The sequence below is a fragment of the Balaenoptera acutorostrata genome, chromosome 15 (assembly GCF_949987535.1).
Source record: "Balaenoptera acutorostrata chromosome 15, mBalAcu1.1, whole genome shotgun sequence".
NCBI classification, from domain to species: domain Eukaryota; kingdom Metazoa; phylum Chordata; class Mammalia; order Artiodactyla; family Balaenopteridae; genus Balaenoptera; species Balaenoptera acutorostrata.
The window spans coordinates 82,262,085-82,284,216 of record NC_080078.1 but is presented as its reverse complement, the minus strand read 5'-3'; the positions used below and the strand labels follow the sequence as shown (position 1 = coordinate 82,284,216).

Here is a 22,132-nt window from a genome sequence, read left to right as displayed (position 1 = left end):
TTTTCATGGTCCCGATTCCTTTCTTTCTCTTTACCCACTGACTTCGAACTTGGACACTTCTAGCATCCGAAGCCGTCCCAAATGCCCCAAGCCTCTTTCCTGATGGCCTTACGCTAACAGAACCAGTGGATGGAAACCCAGAGGAAGTAAAATAATGAGTTTAAGTTGGGCCTTTCCTATGTCCTTTGTGAAGACAAGGATTCATATATGAGAACTTTGTGGCCATATAGATGCACATACAGCTTTGAATTTCTCAGTAACTACTTTGCCTAAATGATATGCCTGTCACTCCAAACCATGGATTATGCAATTAGTTAAGAATCCATAAGAAAACCAAGAGCTCAGAAAGTATTGGGAAATTCATTCATTCATGCACACAGTAAACACGTATCAAGGCAGCATGGAATAAAAGGCTTGGTAAAGGTACAGACTTGGGCTCCAGGCCGCCTGTCTGGGATTGCCCCTTACCAGCTTTGTGCCTGGTACACGTTAGTTAACTTCCCTAAGCCTGCATATCCATCTGTAAAATAAATATAATGATAGTAACTGTCACCTAGATTTATTAAAAGTATTAAATATGATACTCAGAATGCACAAAGCACATCTTCAAATAATGTGCACTTCCATTATTCCACTGGAATGTAAGCTCCACGTGGACAGAGATTGTTTTCTAATTTATTCACAGCTTTTCCACCAGGGCCCAGCACAGGACTTGGCCTATATTTAGTGACCAATAAATAACTGTAGAATAGATTAGGAAACAGCAGACAGGGCTAGGAAAGGAGTGACTGAGAACTTGACCCAGGCTTCCTTGAGCAAGTTTTATTTAAACTGAGGGGCCACTGAGCCACCGTGGGGAGGGAAGTGATTTGGAGGAGAAAGCAGGAAGAACAGTGCGACAGAAACAACTGCACACAGAATGCCTTGAGGTGGGACAGAGTCAAGAGACGAGATGACACGTCGGAGAGAGAGCAGGGGGAGGGGCGGCCCGCATGCCGTGACCCACAAGGGCTCTGAAACAAGGCTCTTCACTATCTCCAAGTCACCACCTGGATGCAACACCCTGCACTGGCACTGAACGCCCAACTTTCTAATCTTTGCTCCTTCCCTTTGACAATGACATTCCACACCAACATAGTTAATTAGAAAAATACTGACGGAATTGAAATTACGAAGACCAAAATAAATGACCTCATGGGGGACAGTATTAATACGCAAACTTATGAAGTTAGAAAGCCAATCGACTCAACAGTTCCTCACTTTCAAGATGTATTTTGTGCATGTGCGTGTGTACACGTGTATGTGTGTGTCTTTAGGATATTTAAACATTGCTAAAAGCAGAATGTATCTTAGCCTCAACATGTATATATATATATTTTTTTAAGTTTGAAGTCATCTGGCTTTCTTATCATGTATTATTTATTTATTTTATTTATTTATTTTTTTGACTGTGTTGGGTCTTCGTTTCTGTGCGAGGGCTTTCTCTAGTTGCGGCAAGCGGGGGCCACTCTTCATCGCGGTGCGCGGGCTCTCACTATCGCGACCTCCCTTGTTGCGGAGCACAGGCTCCAGACGCGCAGGCTCAGTAGTTGTGGCTCACGGGCCTAGTCGCTCCGCGGCATGTGGGATCCTCCCAGACCAGGGCTCGAACCCGTGTCCCCTGCATTGGCAGGCAGATTCTCAACCACTGCGCCACCAGGGAAGCCCAACATGTATATTTAACATAATCTTTTCTTCTCTCCACCCCTGTCATAGGGGTTATTAGATCAGTACTGATTTTTCACTTTTACGATTATATATTATAACTGAAAGAATGCGGTACTTGTCACACTAACATTAGGCAAATCATAATAGCGGTTGCAATGGATGTAAACAAAGGTAAAGGCACAGGCTTTGTCTTTGAGGAGTTTACAATTTGTCTGGTTAGACAAGATCCACATATGCGAACGGGTTCAAAGATAATATAATGGTAGAATGAGCCGTTACAGGTCAGAGGAACAATCAAGAAAGGAAAGGTATACTTGGGAAGAGAGGTGGGTTTGCGCTAGACAGCAAAAAAGAAAATCAGTCAGCCAAAAACCTGGGAGAAACAGATCAGAAGCACCTTGCAGAGAGGGATACAAAACTAGGAGCAAAACCCTGCAGAATGTTGATATTCTTCTGTCCGTGAAAGTCAGGTGAGCAAAGGAGTAGCACCCCTCCCCACCTGTGGCCGCAGCGATGCCAAAGAAAACACACACACGGAAACTCAAATGAAGTCAACAAGAGGCTTAACCACATGGGATCTAGTAGCTCCATCTTGAAGAAAAATCCGGAGAGGAGAGAAGTCTGTTAGGAGCGTGTAATCTGAACAGGGGTTCTCTCTCCATTAGCACAACTAACATCAGCGATACCTGGATGGCCAGATCATCCCTTGTTGTGGGGACCGCCCTGCACATTGTAGGATGTTTAGCAGCATCTCTGGTTTCTACCCACTGGACGCCAGTGGCGTCCCCTAGTTGTGACACTGATAACTGCTCCTTGGGTGGCAAAATGCCCCCAGCTAAGAATCACTGAAATAGATCCAAATGAAGGGGATGAGGGAGCACCTGACTTATGCTTAAATGGAAAAGGGGCTGCACACACAGGCAGCTTCTTGCACACGCAGGCAGCTTCTTGCACACGCAGGCAGCTTCTGGGTTCAAGGGGAGCCTGCCTCACTGCAGACCGTGCTCAGGTTGGGGTAAAGAGTGCACCCTGCACTAGTGGGTCTGCTTTGTCCTGCGCGTTCCAATTGTTGGCCTTGCTGCCTGGTTGATCTCAACTTGAGAAGAGATGGCGGTTGACTTTGCTAGTGCCGTGTGTGTGTGTGTGTGTGTGTGTGTGCGTGTGTGTTTGTGTACTGGCTGAAGATCAGGCCGATCTAGGCTGTCAGGTGAGACTGTTTGCCTGGGCTTTGCTGCAACCAGTAGAGCGAGATATGGAATCAACACGAGACCCCACCGGACGTGCCACCCAGGCTTCTGAGCAGGGGACAGCTCTGTGAACATCGGTCATTCACACACAACTTTCATTTGTTTGTCAACCCTTTGTGTCACCTATTTAATATTTGTAGTCAACTCGCTTTTTTCCCCCCTCTTAAACAAATGTGTTGTAAATGGAATCATCAAATCCATATCGTAAGCCAGTATGCGCTGCCATAAATTGAAAGCAGACATGTACATAAATACAACGAAAATAGAGTTAGCAAGTCATTAAACTCTTGTCTAGGTCCTCTTGTCAAAGATCCAAGCTGGAAGTTTGCTTACTTCTCAGTAACACGGGTCAATTAAAAAGTGTTAGACGATTCGAGTGTTTAAGACACGCCAGCACGCCCACTGAAATGTTTCTGTATAATTTAATCAAAAAGATCAAAAAGGTAATTGAAAAGAAAATGACTTCATCACTGTTAAGAGTCACATTCGTTTGACACTATGTCTCTATCACCTAAAATCATCTCACATTTTGAGGTGAACTACAGGTGCAGTTTGCAGAGTCCTGCTCTGGGTGGTGTGGGAGACGAGACATTTCCATCCCAGCTCCCTCGGATGCTGGAATCATGACCTTGTGCATGTTCCTTGACCTCCTGAAGTTTCAGCAGCCTCATATTTCAAATGTGAGTCATAAACTCACCCAAACTTCAGAAGGTGGTGGGAAATCGTGTTTTATATTTAGCAAAGGATCTGACATCAAGTAAACATTTCATTAGGATTTGTTGCTGTTATTTGAACCCTTTAAAATGTCAAAGCCAGTGAGGATGGGGTTCTCGGGGAAAACTTCACAAGGGCCACATCTTTGCCCGGAAGGAAATGTGGGTGATCGCATCCCGGGACAACAGTGGGGAAGCAAGAATAAGATGCATGGGAAAGGAAGCTGTGTGGCTGGGGGGACGTTCAGGTCTGAGGCTCACGGGCGTGTGAAAACAGAGCAATAGGAACCTCTTCCTCGAGAACGGAATTATGAATTCAGGCAGACAAAGTCTCCCTTTAAGAAAAGAATCAGCTTTCATTGAATAAGAACTATGATGCGAAATAGCGGGTGTTTTGTTTCTCCAGCTCCGGGAAGAACACGGTGTCGGTCATGGAGTGTCAGCAACACCTTAGAAAAGCTTCCGAGCCAAGCGATCAGGATGAAGACAAAGGTCCCAATTCCGAGTGTGCCTTGCTACATGCTGTCCTTTCTCCTGTGGTTTCATCTTCAATGTCACCAGGCTTCCTAAGACCAATTCCATTAAATGTGTACACAGACCATCGTTATCACTTTTTAGATACACATTCGAACCCTTCTGTCTGTGGACTTGAAGGTTTGTGGGGAAAAGAATTAACTATCCGAAGACATACAGCATGGCTAGAATAAAAGCGAGTGGTGACTTATTACTTGCATCGTTCTTAATCACCTAACATGTAAACAAAGTCAAAGAAAGATGACTTTTTTTCTTCCTTTTATGCTTTCTCATCTTAAGCCGTGGCTAGATCTAAGTCCTTCTGTCGAGGACGCATCTTCCCTCATCCTTCCTGCTGTAGCAGTTTATAAGGAGCAGGTTGCAAATGAAGTGCCAGTCTCAGTGTTTAAACCCAAATATAATGTGTAGCTTTACGAATCCCTGACGGGATGAAAAGCCAATTTAGGGAAATGGCTGAACGAGCCTTGACGTTAACGTGTCCAAAGCCGAAGTCTGATCATCGTCAGCCCAGCTCCCCGGCCCCCCGATTTAGGAAGCTCTGCAGTAGCAGCCACTCCTGGGGGGTCGGGAACCCCTCTCTTTCTCTCCTAACCCACATCCAATCAGTGAGTAAGTTCTTTTGGCTTTAGCTTCAAAACACTTAAGCCCACGTTCACTCACCACTACCACCATCGTTGCAGACACCCTTGTCCCTTACCCTGAACACGACGATGCCCTTCTAACTGGTTTTAGCCAGAGAGAGTCTAAAAAGAAGTCAGACCATGTCACTTCTTTGCTTAACACTCCCTGTGTAGTCAAGAATTTAATCCTGTCCAAAAAGAGGTCTGGCCTTTGCCATGGGCTCCTGGGAGGTCATTTTTGTTTGCCTGGGGTTCTACGCAAAGAGTAACAATATGATTTAGGATGAGCTTTGGGTCACATGGTATCTGTGGACCTGGAGACTGAGGTCATCCATGCGGGCAATCAATGAATCAATCAATCATGCATGTGATGGAGTCCCAGTAAAAACTCTGAACGCTGTGGATCGGGGAGCCTCCCTGGTTGGCAACACTCTGTATTGTCACACATTGACACCAGGAAAGTAACGATGCCCTGGCCCTATGGGGAAAGGGTAACAGAAGCTCCATGTCACCTACTTCTCCAGCCCCCACCCCAGGCACTTCTTCTCTTGGCTGATGTTAATCTGTATCCTTCTCTGTAATAAACTGTAACTATGAATTTCGTAGCTTTCAGTGAATTCTGTGAGTCATTCTAGCAAATGACCAAACCTTAGGTGATATGGGAACCCCTGAACTTGCAACTGATGTCAGAAGTGAGAAAGGTCTTGGGGACTGTTCCTTCACACCGTATAGTCCTCCAACTACGCAGCCCCCAGTGGCTCCCGTCTGACTAAGACTAAAAGCCAAATTCTTTACAATGTCCATCAAGCCCCACATGGCCTGACCCCATCGCATCTCCACCTCTATCACGCATTGCTTCCCCCTCACTTTTTCTGCGCCAGTCTCGCCGGCCTCCTGGCTCTACTTTATGCTCTGCTTTCCAGATACATACACTTCCCCCTAGGCACCTTCTCCCATCCTCCTACTTCCGGCTGGAATGCTCTTCCTCCAGATTCCTACGTGGCTCACTCTCTCGCCTCTTGCAGGTCTTTATTCATACATCACTGACTTAGCAAACCCGGTCCTGCTCACTCTATTTAAAACTGCACCCCTCCTTTGACACTTTCTATTGAACACCTTTATTTCTCACTGTGGGACTTACACATTCTAACATCTGTTGTACTTTTTCTTAATGTTTGTTACAGTCTGTATCCCCTCTCCTCTAGAGAGTAAGTTTCATAACAACAGAACACATGTGTGTTTTATTTATTGCTACATACATAGTGCTTGAAACCACACCAGGCTCTCAGGGTACACTCAGGGAATGTGACGAAAGAAGGCATGATTCATTTTTTACTAGTCCTTTACTAGAATTCTGAGGTACTGTCATACATAAAGTGGTCACATACACTAGTGGGCCACCACCTACGAAAAGTTGGTCGCACCAGGCAAATAGCCAACAGGTATATGAAAAATGCCCTACATCACTAACCATCAGGGAAATCAAAACCACAATGAAATATCGCCTCGTACCTGTTAGAATGGCTACTGTGAACAAGACAAGAGATAACAAGGGATGGTGAGGACATAGAGAAAAGGAAATCCTTGTGCACTGTTGGTGGGAATGTAAATTAGTGCAGCCACTATGAAAAATGGTATGGAGGTTCTTCAAAAAATTAAAAACAGAACTGCCAAAAGATCCAGCAATTCCACTTCTGGGTATATATCCAAAGGAAATGAAATCACGATCTCAAAAGAGATATCTGCAACCCCATGTTCACTGCAGCATTATTTACAATAGCCGAGACATAGAAATAACCTTAGAGTCCATTGATAGATGAACGGATAAAGAAAATGTAGTGTGTGTGTATATACACGGACACTGGAATACTATTAAGTCGTAAAAAAAAAAAAAAGAAGACAATCCTGCCATTCGTGACAACATGGATGGAACCTGAGGGCATTATGCTAAGTGAAGTAAGTCAGACAAAGAAAGACAAACACTGTATGATCTCACTGACATGTGGAATCTGAAAAAAGCCAAACTCATGGAAACAGGGAGTAGAAAGGTGGTTTCCAGGGGTTGCGGGAGGAGGAAAAGGGGAGATGTTGGTCTAAGGGTACAGACTTCAAGCTGGAAGATGAGTTAAGTTCTGGGCATCTAATGTACAGAATGGTGACTATAATTAAAAATACTGTATTGTACACCTGAAAGTTACGAACAGAGTAGATCTTAAATGTTTCTCACCACAAAAAAAGGTAATTACGTGAGGTGATGAAGGTGTTAACTAACCTTATTGTGGTGATCATTTTGCAATACATACATGTATCAAACCATCACCTTGTACACCTTAAACTTAAATGATGTTCTGTATCATTTATACCTCAATAAAGCTGGAAAAATAAATAAATTAAATAAAAAATACACCTTAAATTTTTTTTTAAAGATGGCCACAAGACAGGAGGCATTGGTGAGTGTCTAATTTCTTTCTCCGAAGGTCACAAGAAAGTCATCCTTTCCTTTAAGGATTTCATATGCTAGAACCAACCACAGAAGCTCAAAGGTAAGAGGGGACCCAGCTAAGCTTCTTACGATGGCCTTGTCTTGTCTGTGTTCACACCCACACACCTAGCAGTGTCTGGCAGAGAGCAGACGGGCAATAATCAAAGATCCTTAAAGATGATGATTAAAGAGGTTACTCTGTAGAGTGGAAAGGGGACTCTCCCTTCTAATTTCACACACGCCTCCACTCAAGCAATATTTATAATACAATTATAAATGAAAATTTATAAATAAAAAATCTAAAATTATTTTTTAGATCGATGCTAATGAAGAATGAATGGCCATATAAATGGCACAACTGTAGTTTCTGTTTTCTTTCAAAAGAAGAGAATTTCACTTCCTCTGAGCAAGGCTGTGTGGGATCTAACGCATTTGTATTTAAATTTCTCTATTCAACATAGTAGGAAGCGCCAAGTACATTTTATTTGTTAATTTGCTTTCAATCCTTTAGTAAGAATGAATATATGCTCCACAAAATATTTAGAAGTGAGGGATTACTAAGTAGCTTAGAATCAAGAAGACAAATAGAGAATATCCAAAGGTTTATATGAGAATAATGGTCCTTTTACCTGTACACTCATCTACAGTTTTCTTCTCCAATGAAAAGTTATTTCACCAGTTAGAATTGTTTTTAGAGTAATATACACAAGACACAGATGATTTCTTTTCCAAGACTGTTCAGATGTCTTTACATCCAAAAAAAGCCTTTTTCACCAATTTGTGCACTCCTCTTAAGGAAAAGAATTTGTACATGCAATGTCAATTTTCACATATTCTTGGCACACCTAAAAGTTTCTCTTAAAACGATGTCAAAAGCACGAGAGGGACATTCTCTGGCTGGTAAAGAGAGGCACCCACGTGTGGTAATTATTCACCACTTTCTGCCAAACGTCACCTGAGCTGCCCTCAGCGCTGCAGGTGCTAAACGGAGGGTAGTCATTTAAATCAGTCAGGAGGTAGGGCAGAGCCTGACACTGAAGCACGCGAACTGGGCAGCCAGCTGTGAAATTCACAGGGAAACTTACTGGACACCTGCCACCCTGCTTTAAACAGTAACGTTTCAAGAATAGTTCCATGAGGGATGTTGCCGCAGTTAAAACTTCATGTCAACTGGACCTTCCCATTAAAAAATCAGAGACCCTGCCAATCTGATGAGCTTCACTGAAGCCTCAGGGCATTCCAAGTGGAAAGAAACAAACAAACAAAAACACTAGAAAAAACTCAAATAAAATAAGCAATGTATCTCTTCCCCCATCCCTCCCCCCCAGATAAGCTAATTGTTCTTTATCTCCAGGGGCAATAAGTGGCAATTAATTGTGCAACTGCACTTTATTAAAAAGATTATATTTCAACTGTGGAATTCTTCAAGGAAAAAACAGAGGTACGGTCAGAACTGCCTATATTGGGGAAGAGAGGGGGAAACAGCATCTAGAAGACTCTAATGACCTTTGATCATGATCCTGCCGCCCAAGAGAGATGAACAATTCTGACTGTAGGTGCCGGCACTCCGAACTAAAAGGACAAATAGGAGGTTCCAGAATTAAAGTAAACTAAGACAATTTATACATGAGTGCTGGTTATGCAGTATGCCTTCTCTTCCTTAGCTCTGCAGAGTTCATTCAGAACTAGGCTAACCTAGTAGAGTGGTGATACTTGGCCTTCTTAGAAATCTGTAGGGTTTGGAAGTAAGAAGAGCTGAGGGTGCTCCTGAATCCACCATTTACTTACTGGTCTCGTGCCTTTGGATCAGTCGCACAGACGCCCAAGTTTCCCCTTCGGATGAGCATGATAATATCCCGTGGTTTATATGACCAGCAAATGGCTTAAATGAGACAGTGCATGTAAAATGCTTTGTACAGTAAGAGTATAGTAAGGGCTCAATAAATATCAGTAATTATTTTCAATGGTTGATATGCTTGCTAGAGCAGAGTTTTTCACCTGGATAACTGGACCTGATAATTCTTTGTTGTGGGGCTTGTTTGTGCAGCACACGCTGTGACAACTAAAAATGTCTCCAGACATTGCCAAACGTCCCTTAGGTGCAAAATCACCCCTGGTGGAGAACCACTGTTCGGCATCTCAGCACCGTTATGAGTGATATTATTCATTATAGTCAAATAGCTGCTTCACCCTGTTTGCTTTGAGCAATTATTAAATACTGTATTGGACACATTTTGTTAGTTTTTTTTTTAAACCTCACATCCCTTCTGATGGTGTCAGTAACCTCTTCCTGCTTTGGGAGAACCACGCCCATTCTATCTGTACCCTGTGTGCTTTCCATAAGGTCCTCAGTGCAGTTCCTGACACATAGTGAATGGAATGGTCAACGTATGGTCAAGATGGTCAAGAATCTATCTCTCTTCTATTGGCTGATGGTGTGAGAAGATATCAAAGCTCCTGGAAGCCCTGTGTGGAGCAGAGTGAAGTCACCTAGAAGGAACAAGACTATGAGATAAAACCTTAGGGTCCCCATTTGGACTCTGAATCAACCCAACCCTGAAGCCATCCCTGCTCCCTGGACTTTGGGTTCTGAAGGCCGACAAATTTCTTCCCTGCTTGTGTCAGTTTGTGTTGACACAACTGCCTACTACCTGCCAGGCATTATGCCAGGTGTTTGTATATGTACCTTTATTTACTCTTCATGGCCATCTTGTGAGAGACATAAATTATACCCATTTTACAGGTGGCCAATGGAAGCTCAGAGAGTTAGGTCATTCACTCAAGGTCCCAGAGCCAGTATGTGATTGACTATAATTTCATTTCATTTCCTCCACCTCCCAGCCCAGTTTATTACGCTTGCCCCATTGTCAATCTTGGTGTGGCGAAATGGGCCATTCAGCAGGAATAACACTTAGCTCCAAGTCTAACAGAGGCTTTGCCTAGACAGAGCAGAACTTTGCCCAAGGTCTTGGGAAGATTCTCTGCATTCTAGAGGGGAAATGTTGTGACGTTTTTGCAGACGCATGCTGGATATGTGAAAACTATCTGCCTAGGGAGACTTAACTCCTGTTCATCTATCAACGTGAGACAGGGAGAAAATTATCTTAGTTAATATGACACTGCCTTATTTTGAACACATCCAAAAATAGCCAAGGGAAAGAATTATCTTCACTAATAAAGTAAGGCAGATGTGAAACCTTCACACTTGGGGGAACATGAATGATCTTATTATCCTGAGCATCTTGATGGTAACTATAAAAATTCATCTTTATTTGAGTTCCAGGCAAAATATAAAATAGTATGATTACACATTTAACACTGCCTGGATCCTGCAAACCCAGTCCTGTTCCAAAAGTTATTATGATAAAACCTCAAAGAGACTATTAAGAGAAGCCCAGCACCTTCTGGGTTATCTATATGCATTGCTGCTTTTGCCTAAGACCACCCCAGAAGGAAGTTATTACTTAGATAAACTTACAAGGGACGTTAAACACTTTGCCCGTGGCCAACAGCTAATAAAGAATAGAGATCAGGACCTAGGGTCTCTCTGACTCCCAAACCAGTGCTCCTTACGCTACGAACCACACTGTTTGAGAAATGAGTGAGGCCCTAAGAATACATTCCCGATACTCGTCCTTCTGATTATTCGTTCAATCTCAGGTTTGCACCAGTCCCATAAAGCATGACCACTGAACAAGAATGCTGCTCAAAATCAATAAATATTCTAAGTCCCTACCATATCTGAGGCACAACACTGTGTGATATAGGTTGTAGGTACTACAATCATCCAACCACTGGAGTTCTTGGACAAAATACCCAAAAGTCAGACCATAAAGAGACCAAAGTCACGAACCAAAAAGCTCCTTCATTTCCCGAGTCAGCACTTTATGACTTTTGGTCAAAGACCATTGGAATATTTCTGAACTTCATGTCTCCAATATATCCTCACTTTTCTTCCACCATTTCTTTCACTTGAGGTCCTTCAATATCTCCCCACATCCACATCTGCTACCTCTATCCTATTATTTACAAAATATGAACACGATTATACAATACACACACACACACACACACACACACACACACACACACACCTACTTAAAAATCTATATGGTTTGCTATCACACTTGGGGGAAATATCAAAGTCTTTAAAATAATCTCCTAGATCCTTAGCAGTTCTACTAAATGTCAATATGAAGAAGTTAAAATTTTGCAAGCTATGAGCAGTATTAAAACCTGGAAGATTGGGCTTCCCTGGTGGCGCAGTGGTTGAGAATCTGCCTGCCAATGCAGGGGACACGGGTTCGAGCCCTGGTCTGGGAAGATCCCACATGCCGTGGAGCAACTAAGCCCGTGAGCCACAACTACTGAGCCTGCGCGTCTGGAGCCTGTGCTCCACAATAGGAGAGGCTGCGATAGTGAGAGGCCCGTGCACCGCGATGAAGAGTGGCCCCCACTTGCCTCAACTAGAGAAAGCCCTCGCACAGAAACGAAGACCCAACACAGCCAAAATAAATAAATTAATTAATTAATTAAAAACCTGGAAGATTGAGCTAATTTTTAAAAAGTTTCAAATAGTCATGAGATACTACAAAGGTTTACTGAATTTTTAGCCTTTGGAAGTGACAATAAAAAGCCATACATACCCATTTCCTATTACTATTTCCTATAAATAGAGTGAATCAAAGAAAAACTGAAAAATATGAACGTTGGAATAAATGCTGCCCCAAATAGGCCCCAAACATCTTGATCAATGCGAATTCTTCTGCACATCAATATGAAATACGAGGTGTACAGTCAATAGAAAAGTCTATTTTCTATGATAAAACATCTTTCATAACCAGATTTCACTGGTTACAGTTAATACATAAATAATTTCTGAGGGAATTCCCTGGCGGTTCATTGGTTAGGACTCCGCACTTTCACAGCCGAGGGCATGGGTTCAATCCCTGGTCAGGGAACTAAGATCCCACAAGCCACGTGGCACGGCCAATAATAATAATAATAATTTCTGAGACCGAAGCAGGGAAATATACCCACCTTCCCAAACAAATTCTTAATTTTCTATCAAGATTTTCCTATAAGGATAATAAGTAAGTAATTCTGACATGAGAAGGATGCTGCACTAAAGATTAAAGTTTTATTTGCTAACTTGAGAACCTTTGTGCCTCTGGGAGATTCACCAATGCGTTTCTACCATTTCCATTTCCAGGTACTTAAAATTTAAATAGACCAAAGAAGAGGTGTGTGGAAAAGAAGAATTTAAACACTTTCTAGGATAGTTGTAAGAGCATCAAATTAATCATATTTCTGAAAAGTGAATTTTAAATGATTGGGCTTTGTTTATAATGGAGTGAACAGATGAATGTGAGTGCAGCATTACATGACGTGAACCTGGGGAAAAAAATGTAGAAAAACAGTCATGAAACTCACCTCCCTGCCTCAAAAGTGAACCAAGCAGCATCTCGTCCATACCGCCGCAGGGCGCTTAGCGGCCAAGAGATGAGTTTGACTCTGGGATTCTGGACGTCCCAAAGACAGATGTGCTCATATGTAATCTGCAAGGCACATTCGCCATGTACATCTAAGTTAGGAGATGGCATCAAATACACATTGAATCTCTCTGGGAGAAAAACAAAAGGTTAGTCTAAAATCCCCAGAAATAAAACATCAAAGACATTGTAGGAACAAAGAGGCATTTCAAAGTAATTCAAGCTCTTATTCTAGGTTTTGGTTGAATATTCAGGAAGATAAACCTTTCTCATAAATTAACAGTTCCAGAAAATGATTTTTTTAAAATGAAGACCATATTAAATAACATAATAATGATACAGTCTGGTTGTCAACATACATGCAACACTATTTACATGAGCAAAGATCTTTTTAGAATTTTTTAATTTGCATAATAAAAATTTGTATGGCAGTAAAAGACTAAAGCAATGAAACCATTAAAAACAATTTTTTTCTTGCCAAGTACATGTTAATTACACCCACACTTTTGTGTTCACAAAAGAGGCAGGTGCAAAATAATTGTTGCATGGTTTAATGATATTAAAATTATATTGATCAATTTATAATTTTCATAACTAAAGGAATACAACTCTACCCCAAATTATTTAAATAAACTAATACTAACTAATACTATGCACTTAACTGACCAACAGTTTGGAAGAATTCCAGTGGATCTATTTGAACTAGTTTTAACAAAGAGCTCTCTTTAGCCAAATACCGGAAAGAAATATTCATTTGCTTATTTGGATGATTGTTAACATTTAACCAAGACTGCTCTGAATAAACTACTTGGCTTATTATTGCAACTGAATTTTCATCCCCACAGATACAGTCATGGTATTTCTATTACATTTCTAGAAAGTTCATTAATTTAGGAAGCTATAGAGTCAAAATATTAAGTGAAATATGAACAAAAATATTATTACTATAGCAAACACACTTTTATCTATCCATTGTTATGGTAGATTGCCTACATCTGAGAAAATAGTGTGGCACTAATAATATCACTGGTATTCTAAATTAATTGTTTTATAATAAGGAAGTCATTAGAATTTCCATAGACTTTAGTTTAGTAAATAGGAGTGCCAAGATTGTGTTCATAAATGTATTCAAGCATCTATTCTTCAAGTTTTCTAAGTTACTTCAAACTCCCAGTAACCAAATATTTACTGCTTTCTAATAACTATTATTTTAAAAGTATAGTCTAGTGGAGCAAATTTCTCCCTGGAGAGTTCTGAAACAAGTAAGAAAGACTGACATCATCAAGCAAAAAGTAAGAGAGACCATTACCAATTTCTTTGCTTGGAAGTTCTTCCATATAACTACCTCATCCAAGAAAAACAGCAAAAGTCGTAAGAGTGACTACTTTAGTTACAATTACTTGAAGTCATACAATTAATCTTGTAAAGTGCCTTAAAAGACAGAGCTGAGTTTCATTATAATCCCTAGTAGTTATATACCAGAGGCGTTCTCATTTCTATTTGACAGAAGAGGAAACTGAGGCACAGAAAATTGGTACCAGAAAGGTAACTCCTAGGCACAGGCAATTCTTGAATTCAGTTTGGAGCACTATCCGAATATAGCTTTGCAAATATAATACGTGAAAAATAAGTGTTGATCTGAGCCCTCTAAAAAATAATCAAAACCTGTCATGCTTTCCTCTTTATGTCTGGCTTCATGTGCATTTGTCGGTGAGGCACTACAGGTGCCGTTCAGCCCAAGAGCATCCTGAGTTAGTGAACTATGGAGGGAGGAGCCTGGGGCTCGGCTGTATGACCCTGGTAAAGGACTTAATTAAGCTCTCTGCCGCTCAATTTCCCAGTCTGCAAAGAGGCTCCTCTGAATTAGCTAGCACTTCTAAGACTTTGTCAATAACACTTCCCTGGAGATGGATTCTGGCAGATATGATGCATCCAAAATAGTCGCCGACTGTAAATGTGTCATGAAGACATAGTTCCAATTGGGAGAAAGGGCATTTTTTACTAACAACTGGAGTGTGAATCCATGGAAAGGGTCAGTACAATTCCACCTCTGCCATGTTCGTAATCAAGCCAGGTGACCCACAGCCTCTTCGGTTGTGATATATCCTCATAGATCAAGTCAATAGGCTAAGAGCAGAACTATGGGATCCCATCTATCCCATCACAAGGCCCAGTTATTTGGAGCCAAAGAAATGATTCCTCACCTCCAAGCTCATACTGCAAACCAACACTGATTCTGTTGAAGTGTTCATGAATATTTCGGTCTTTATTATTTATAATGACGTATTCCCAGGTTGAGTGTTGAGCTCAAAGAGTTGGCTCAATTGTTAGAGTTAAAAAAATATATCACAGATTTAAGTGGGTTTAAACTTGATGAAACATTCATGAAGTCTGGATTCTATTAAAAACACTGGAAAGTGTTCAGTAAAAATTTTAAGTGAAAAAAAGCAAGACAAAAACTCATTGCATTGTAAAATCTGTACACTATAAATATAGGCTCAAGAGTATAGTATGGAATCAAACAGTAATTATTGGAATTGGAGCAAGATCTTTAGCTCTTTTAAGCTTCAATTTTCTCATCTGTAAAATGGAGAAGGAATAGTACTTATATCATAGGGCTGCCGGGAAAATTAAACGGTCTAATGCATCTTCTGCACAAAACTGACACACACACAGCAGGTTCCCCATAACTTCTATCTGATATTATTAATGTAGGTACATTCCTATTATACGTTGAAAACATGTTAAGAAAAGAAACACACTGAAATGTCTGCTCAGGTTTCAGGTGAAATAAAAGGTTACTTTTACTTCTTTCTTTATACATTTTTGTACCTTCAAAAATTTTACATCGTGAAGATGTCTCATGTTTCATTATATGGGGACAAAAACAGTTTTAGAAAAGAGCGAAGGAGAAAATTCTCTTTACATACCACTCTGTTCTCTCTCAACCCCTGTAGCCAGTAAGTCAGGCTCTCCAAGGCTGATGTCATTGATTCGTGTCCCTACACACTCCATCTGGAGAACTTTGCACCATTCATCAGCCTCAAGATCTGCGGAAATGTCCAGAGATTAACGTGCATGCCCAGCACCCGCTGAAAAACAAAAAGCCAAAGCCCTCCCCGCCTCCGACAAACCTGATTCACAAGCAAAGGTCTTGGAGGTATCATCATTGAAATAAATCACTATGGCATGTTTCTTGGTGCTTTTTGGCAACCGAGCTACGTTCTTCACGTTGTTGAGTTCTGTAACCTGAAAAATGAACAATGGTGAGTATAAGGGTGCTCCGGAAAGAAAGCTCCCCATCAACACCATCAAACTGAGTGGAGGCACGGAAGGCAGAAGGCACATCCCAGGCGAACACAGCCTGACAGAAGAGTGTGTATTCAAAAGCGATGAGTTATTTCAGTGTCATCCTCAACGCCTAGCAAGGAAGGTTAACAAATTACCTCCCCTTTTTAGATTTTTCTTTTTTTTGAAGCCTATTAAGAGGCACAGGCTCAAAGCTTCATAGACGTAGACGCTTGTTTTATTTTTTTAGTTTTTTATCCGCCCCTGTCAAAGACTCTGCCTTCTCCATTGTCATCATGTTTATCTCCATCAATGTGGACAGACTTTCAAACACCCCGTCTCTTCAGAGTACTCCCAACGCAAGCATCTTAAACACACTGACCCCGAGGAAGAGAAGGCAATGGTGGTCTGGTTCATAACTAGATGATCTCACCCTTTGATAATCAGAGATAGAGTCTTAGGATTCTCAAGGATGCCCCTCTACTCAGGGTTGAAGTCATATATTCCAACACAGAGAGCTGGTCGGTGAGATGTTACTCCAGTCTCTCTGACTTACTCCTAGCTTCTCCATGGTTATGGGGCCACTGCTTTAGGGTCTGAAAATACTGCATGGTAGTCACCTTCTTCCTAACAGTAGGGGAAAGCTTTCCCCACTAGCCATTCTCCTCACCTCCCTCTCTCCCTTTAACTCTTTTATGAACCGTTTCCCTCCCACAAGGGGTATTGGCTCATTGTGTTTCCAAAATGCCATCTCTCATTCAGTTACATCCAGATTCCCTGCTGCATTCCAGGGCTGTGATCATTGAGTCCTGCAGGAGAGAAGGCTTAGGTGGCTTGGGGCAGAGTATTTACAAGATAAATAACCCTTTCACACTGACTTAGTCTATCTCTTCTGTGTTATACAAAAGAATGTGTCTCCCATCAGTCTTTGCCATCAGTAATGTCAGGCCATTTCTCCCATCTATTACTCTAAAAATCAATAAATGCCTGGCTCAGGAAGTAGGTGAGGAGAGAAGCAAATACTCTCCATGCACATCCTAACCTGAAGATTTCGGTTCCCTGCTTCTTAACCTGCACTGGCTCTCTTTATAGGATAGTGCAAATTTCTTAGCATGAAATATCACAACAGTTGCTATGGACCAAATGTTTGTGGCCCTCCCAAATTCATATGTTGAAAGCCTACCTCTAAGGGGATGGTATTAAGAGGTGGAGCCTTTGGGGTGATTAGGTCATGAGGGTGGAGCCCTTGTGAATGGGATTAGTGCTCTTAGAAAAGAGGCCCCAGAGAGCTCCCTTGTCCCTTCTGCCATGTGAGGACACAGCAAGAAGTCGCCTTCTAGAAACCAGAAAGTGGGTTCTCACCAGACACTGCATCTGCCTGTGACTTGACCTTGGACTTCCCAGCCTCCAGAACTGTGAGAAACACATGTCTGTTGTTTATAAGCTACCCAGTTTATAGTATTTTTGTTGTAGTAACCCAAACAGATAACACTGTTTCCCAAAAGCTGCAAACTCTTTAGTGGCTAAACACTACCTATCTCATTCCCCAACTGCACCAAGTCTCTCAGCGTTTACCAGATGCAACTGTTTATTTTTTGCTTATTTCTGTGCTAATACCACAATATAAGCCACTATCCTCTTGCCATAACTACTTACTGGTCTCTCCACTTCTATCCCAACCCCACTCATTCACTGTAAACACAGCATCCAGATGATCTTTTCTTTTTTTTTTTTAATGTTTTCTTTTTAAAACCCTAGTCAGCTTTGGGAAGGAAGTAACTTTGGCGGAAGCAAAGATATTTTGGTGAAAAAGGAGCCTTAACATGAACAGAGGCACTCGGACAAGTGAGGGTTAGGGGGCACAGATGAGCTTTTTAAAACGCAGTTCTGACTCCAGTGTTTCTAGGCATAAAACAGAACATTTCAATGACTTCCCTTTTGCACTTGCAACAAAAGCCCAAATCCTTAGAATGATAATGAAAGCCCCCTGTGGTCCTCCTTAGAGCTCTCACCAGGCTCCTCTCTGATACCTTCCCGAGCTTCCTATGTCCCAGCCACACTGGCCTTTTTTCAGTTCCCAGGAGGCACCATGATTCTCCCGGCACAGAGCCTTCCCCATGGTCTCCTTACTTCACTCCCACTCGCCCTGCTGGTCTTAGTTTAAATCTCACTTACCTGCAGAGCCCCACTGGACAACCCCCCAGCCCCCATCAAATCAACGTCTCAAGGCTCTACGATCCAATGACATCTTTGCCCTCACAGCCCTCGGATGGCTATACGGGTTATGGTTTAGCGCCTGTCTTAGAATAAAAGTTCCATAGGGCAGAAACGGTATATTTTTTGCTCACCACTTTGCCCCCTGAATCTAACCCAGAGCCTGTCACATAGCGAGAATTCAATGAATGTAGGTGGACTTGAACAAAAGACCAAACTCACCCACAAGTTTACGTGTATGGTGCTTCTCCAGGGTGAATGCCTCTCTCTCCTGTCTCTTTTCTCCAGGGAAATTTCACTTTTCCTTCAAGGTCCACTTCCTCTGGGAAAGTTGCCCTGACCTCAGTGTGAATTCATTGTTCCCTCTTTCTGTTCCCATGTCTGCTGCATGAAGCTGTATTCTATTATCTGTTGTTGTAATTAATCCATTTAGCTCTCCAGCTTCCAGCTAGACATGAGTCACCTATCAGTAACTTACTGATGAGCTGAATCAATTAAAAACAATCATTTGAGAGTCAACATTTAGTGAGCCTACAGCCTACATTTATGCACACTCTGCTTAATATTTTTATATAGAACATCTCATTTGATCGTCATAAAAATCCTATGACTGATATTATTATCAGTATTTTCCAGATGAAGAAACTGGGGATGAGAAAGGTTAAAATCATGTGCCCAAGTCCACAGCTAAAAGATAGCACAAACGAGTTGCGAATGAGGCAAACTGACCCCAAAGCTTCCGCTCTTCACCGCCTGAAACACTAATAATGACTAACTCTGCAAAAGTTCAGCAGAGAGAATCTTTAACTCCGAAAGTCATCTCCTACTGGAGGACCTCTTTCTTTTCACGGGGGTAGGTTTTATTCTAACCCTCTACTGAGATATTATATAAGAGTAGTCCACCCTAGCCTCAAACTCAGCAATGACCTTGAAATATGTCATTTCATTAAACATCCATCAAGGGCAAAGAGGAAGGAATAAGTCACCTGAAAGGGTCAGGAAGTGCAGGGAGAGCTGCATGAGTCTGAACACAATCATTCATTTTGGAAACTGGTTTAGATAATAAGAAACCCCACACCCCGCTCAGGGTGAACGTTCAAGGAGCAAAGGAGCGGGTAGGGTTATGTTTTATGTGTGGAAGGACCATCAGGTTCTGAAGCAACAGTTTCTGTCCCCAACTCAGAACTACATCTCAGTGAGCACGTGTACACACACACACACACACACAAACGTACGCTCGCGTGCACACCTTACTTCCAAAAGAATTGCAATCTGCTCGAATTCATAATAGAATCTTCCTCAAAACACATGCTACAGTGACAATTTTGAGAATTAACATTTGCAGATATATTTATAAGTCACACAAAAACTTCTATGAGACATTTATTTCCACCATCACTTCATTTTGTAAATGAGAAAAACGAGGCAGGACGTATTTTTTTTTAATATTCCTTTCCCAAGGAAATAGTTGGCCCCTAAATAATTACTTTTGAAGTAAAGAGAGATTTTGATAAGGTCTCAGATTCTCATTTAATATGAGCAGTATCTTAAATGGGGGCGACATCAGTGTAACTGACCATCAAAAATGACTCTATGGGATCCTCAGCACTGTCTCAAAGAGGATGAGCTTTCGGGACCACTTGTGTGTAATAACTTCAATTCAACTTCAGTATGCATTTACTGTCTTTTCCTTATGCCTCAGATCACCCAGAAGTTCTTTCCTGCCAAGTTCAAAACTTTTAAGGAAAACGCCCTCCTGAGTTTTATAGATTATATTTATAGTTTTCTAGATTTTATTTTTCTTCCACAGTGCAGGAGAATAGACACACCCTAAACTTTACATGAATTATGCTGTCTTTGTGTAGAGATTCACAGATAAAATGTAAAAACTTATTCAAGGTGTAACAGCATCAAGGAGGGAACCACTTAAGCACAATCGCAGGAGAACAACATTCCCTCTTCAAGAATCTTCCTTGCATCCATTCATTCATCAAAATGTTTAATTCATTGTTTATTTACTATTCATTTACTCATTCATTCATTTATTTATTTGTAAAATTTACTCTGTGTCAAGTAGTGTTCTATTCACTAGGGATAAGATACGGAAGCTTTGTGCGTTGTTAGTGGGAATGCAAAATGATGCAGCTGCTATGGAAAACAGTATGGAGGTTCCTCAAAAAATTAAAAATAAAACTACCGTGTGGTCCAGCAATCCCACTTTTGGGTATATATTCAAAGGAAATTCAAAGGACCTCAAAGGGATATTTACACTCCTGTGTTTACTGAAGTATTATCTACAATAGCCAAGATATGGAAACAACCTAAATGTCCATTGATAGATGAATAAAGAAAAAGTGGTATATACCTACAATGGGATATTATTCAGCCTTAAAAATATTATTTTCTTTCCCTTGTACTTCTTTTTAACTGTTAATTCCTGTTCATGGCAAACGATACCCGTTTCTATTGATGGTAGTAAGAAAATGTTCTTTTACAGTGAATTTATTTAAACAAAGAAGTGATATGATTTCAAGCAAAATATTAAGTAAATAAGAGTAGAGGTGATACTGTGACCACAAACAGTTACAAATAAATGACAAATGACTAAAAATTAGGAAAAACACCATCAATCTACTACTCTTAATCTAATACTACTATTATGAAACTGACTTTCATTTCATTTTCTACTGAGTCAACAGTCCAGGTGACAACCAATTGACCTAAAGGTCACAGAGTCACCCAGAACAATTCTCATTTGCTTCGCAGCGGCATGACAATAAATTTCAACAGAAACTTGGTAAAGATTTGGTGCTCACTTGATATCCCAAAGGTCACCCATCTGAATAGGACCATTTGTTTTCTTTTTGCCTTTTTTGTCCATTTCACGATTGCATGTCCTACATGAGAGACAACAAAGCATTTCAAGCCTCATGACCAAAATCTGAAATATGTCTGAGAATTATGATTTAAAGATCAAAAGAACAGTTCCCAAGAGAGGTCTAACATGAGATCCAGTTACAAATGTTCATTACTAACAGAGGGTTTTGATAGTCAGCAGAAAACAAAAAGAAGTTAAATTGTGTGATTAAACATGGTATATACATACAGTTTAAATATTTTGACCTACCGTTTTATATAATCTTCATGCTAAGGGAATAGTTGACCAAGTTAGACAATCAAAATAACTTCTGTTTATTTTCTGGGCTGCTACTTGTCTGGTTACTCTTCCAGATTATTCTGTGACCCCTCAATCTCTAACCTTCCTTTTCTTTTTCCAGGATATATTTAAGCATCCTGACTCCAGAGATTTTTCTCTTGAAATGGAGCTAAAATCTGCCAAAGAAGACCATAGACATCTATATGGTTTACTGAAAATGTCAATATTAGGACCTTTGAAATGCTTGATTTTCTCTAGAAATTGGGTGTTTACTTTCAAAAGCCCAGGCTAGCTCTAGGCTTAATCTGATTTAATACATTCTGGGCCCAATTCAATCCTTGGACTGATTCAAAATTCATGGAAGACAGTGGCTCCTTGAAAATTCTGCTGGTAAGAGATAATGAACACTAAATGGGGCTTCCCTGATACGTAAAATATGCTTATGAGCACAGAGGATGGAAAGATTAAGTAAAGGTAAGACTTGGCAAAAATGATTCTCTCTTTAGAATCTGGAAGTATTTCCAATCAGACCAAGGGCAAATTCTGTACCTCACAGCAACCTTCACTGTCTAGATTCAATTATTTGTTCAAAATCATCCATCGCCTCCTGGCCCTCGTGACTCTTTACGGATGAGTTCGGACTTGGTCACGCAACTTGCTTTGGCCAACAGAATGTGA

At 41.1% G+C, this 22,132-nt stretch overlaps 1 protein-coding gene across 2 annotated transcripts in view; it reads right to left on the bottom strand.

The window, feature by feature from the left end:
* The window catches only part of DOK5 (docking protein 5), a 150,778-nt gene that overhangs the window by 38,347 nt on the left and 90,299 nt on the right, over nt 1-22,132 (bottom strand). For both annotated transcript variants that reach the window (XM_007185275.2, XM_007185274.2), the window contains 3 exons: nt 15,930-16,044; nt 15,726-15,845; nt 12,737-12,926 (listed from right to left, as the gene is read on the bottom strand). In XM_007185275.2, coding sequence (XP_007185337.1) covers nt 12,737-12,926; nt 15,726-15,845; nt 15,930-16,044 — 425 coding nt within the window. The remainder of the gene's footprint in view (nt 1-12,736; nt 12,927-15,725; nt 15,846-15,929; nt 16,045-22,132) is intronic.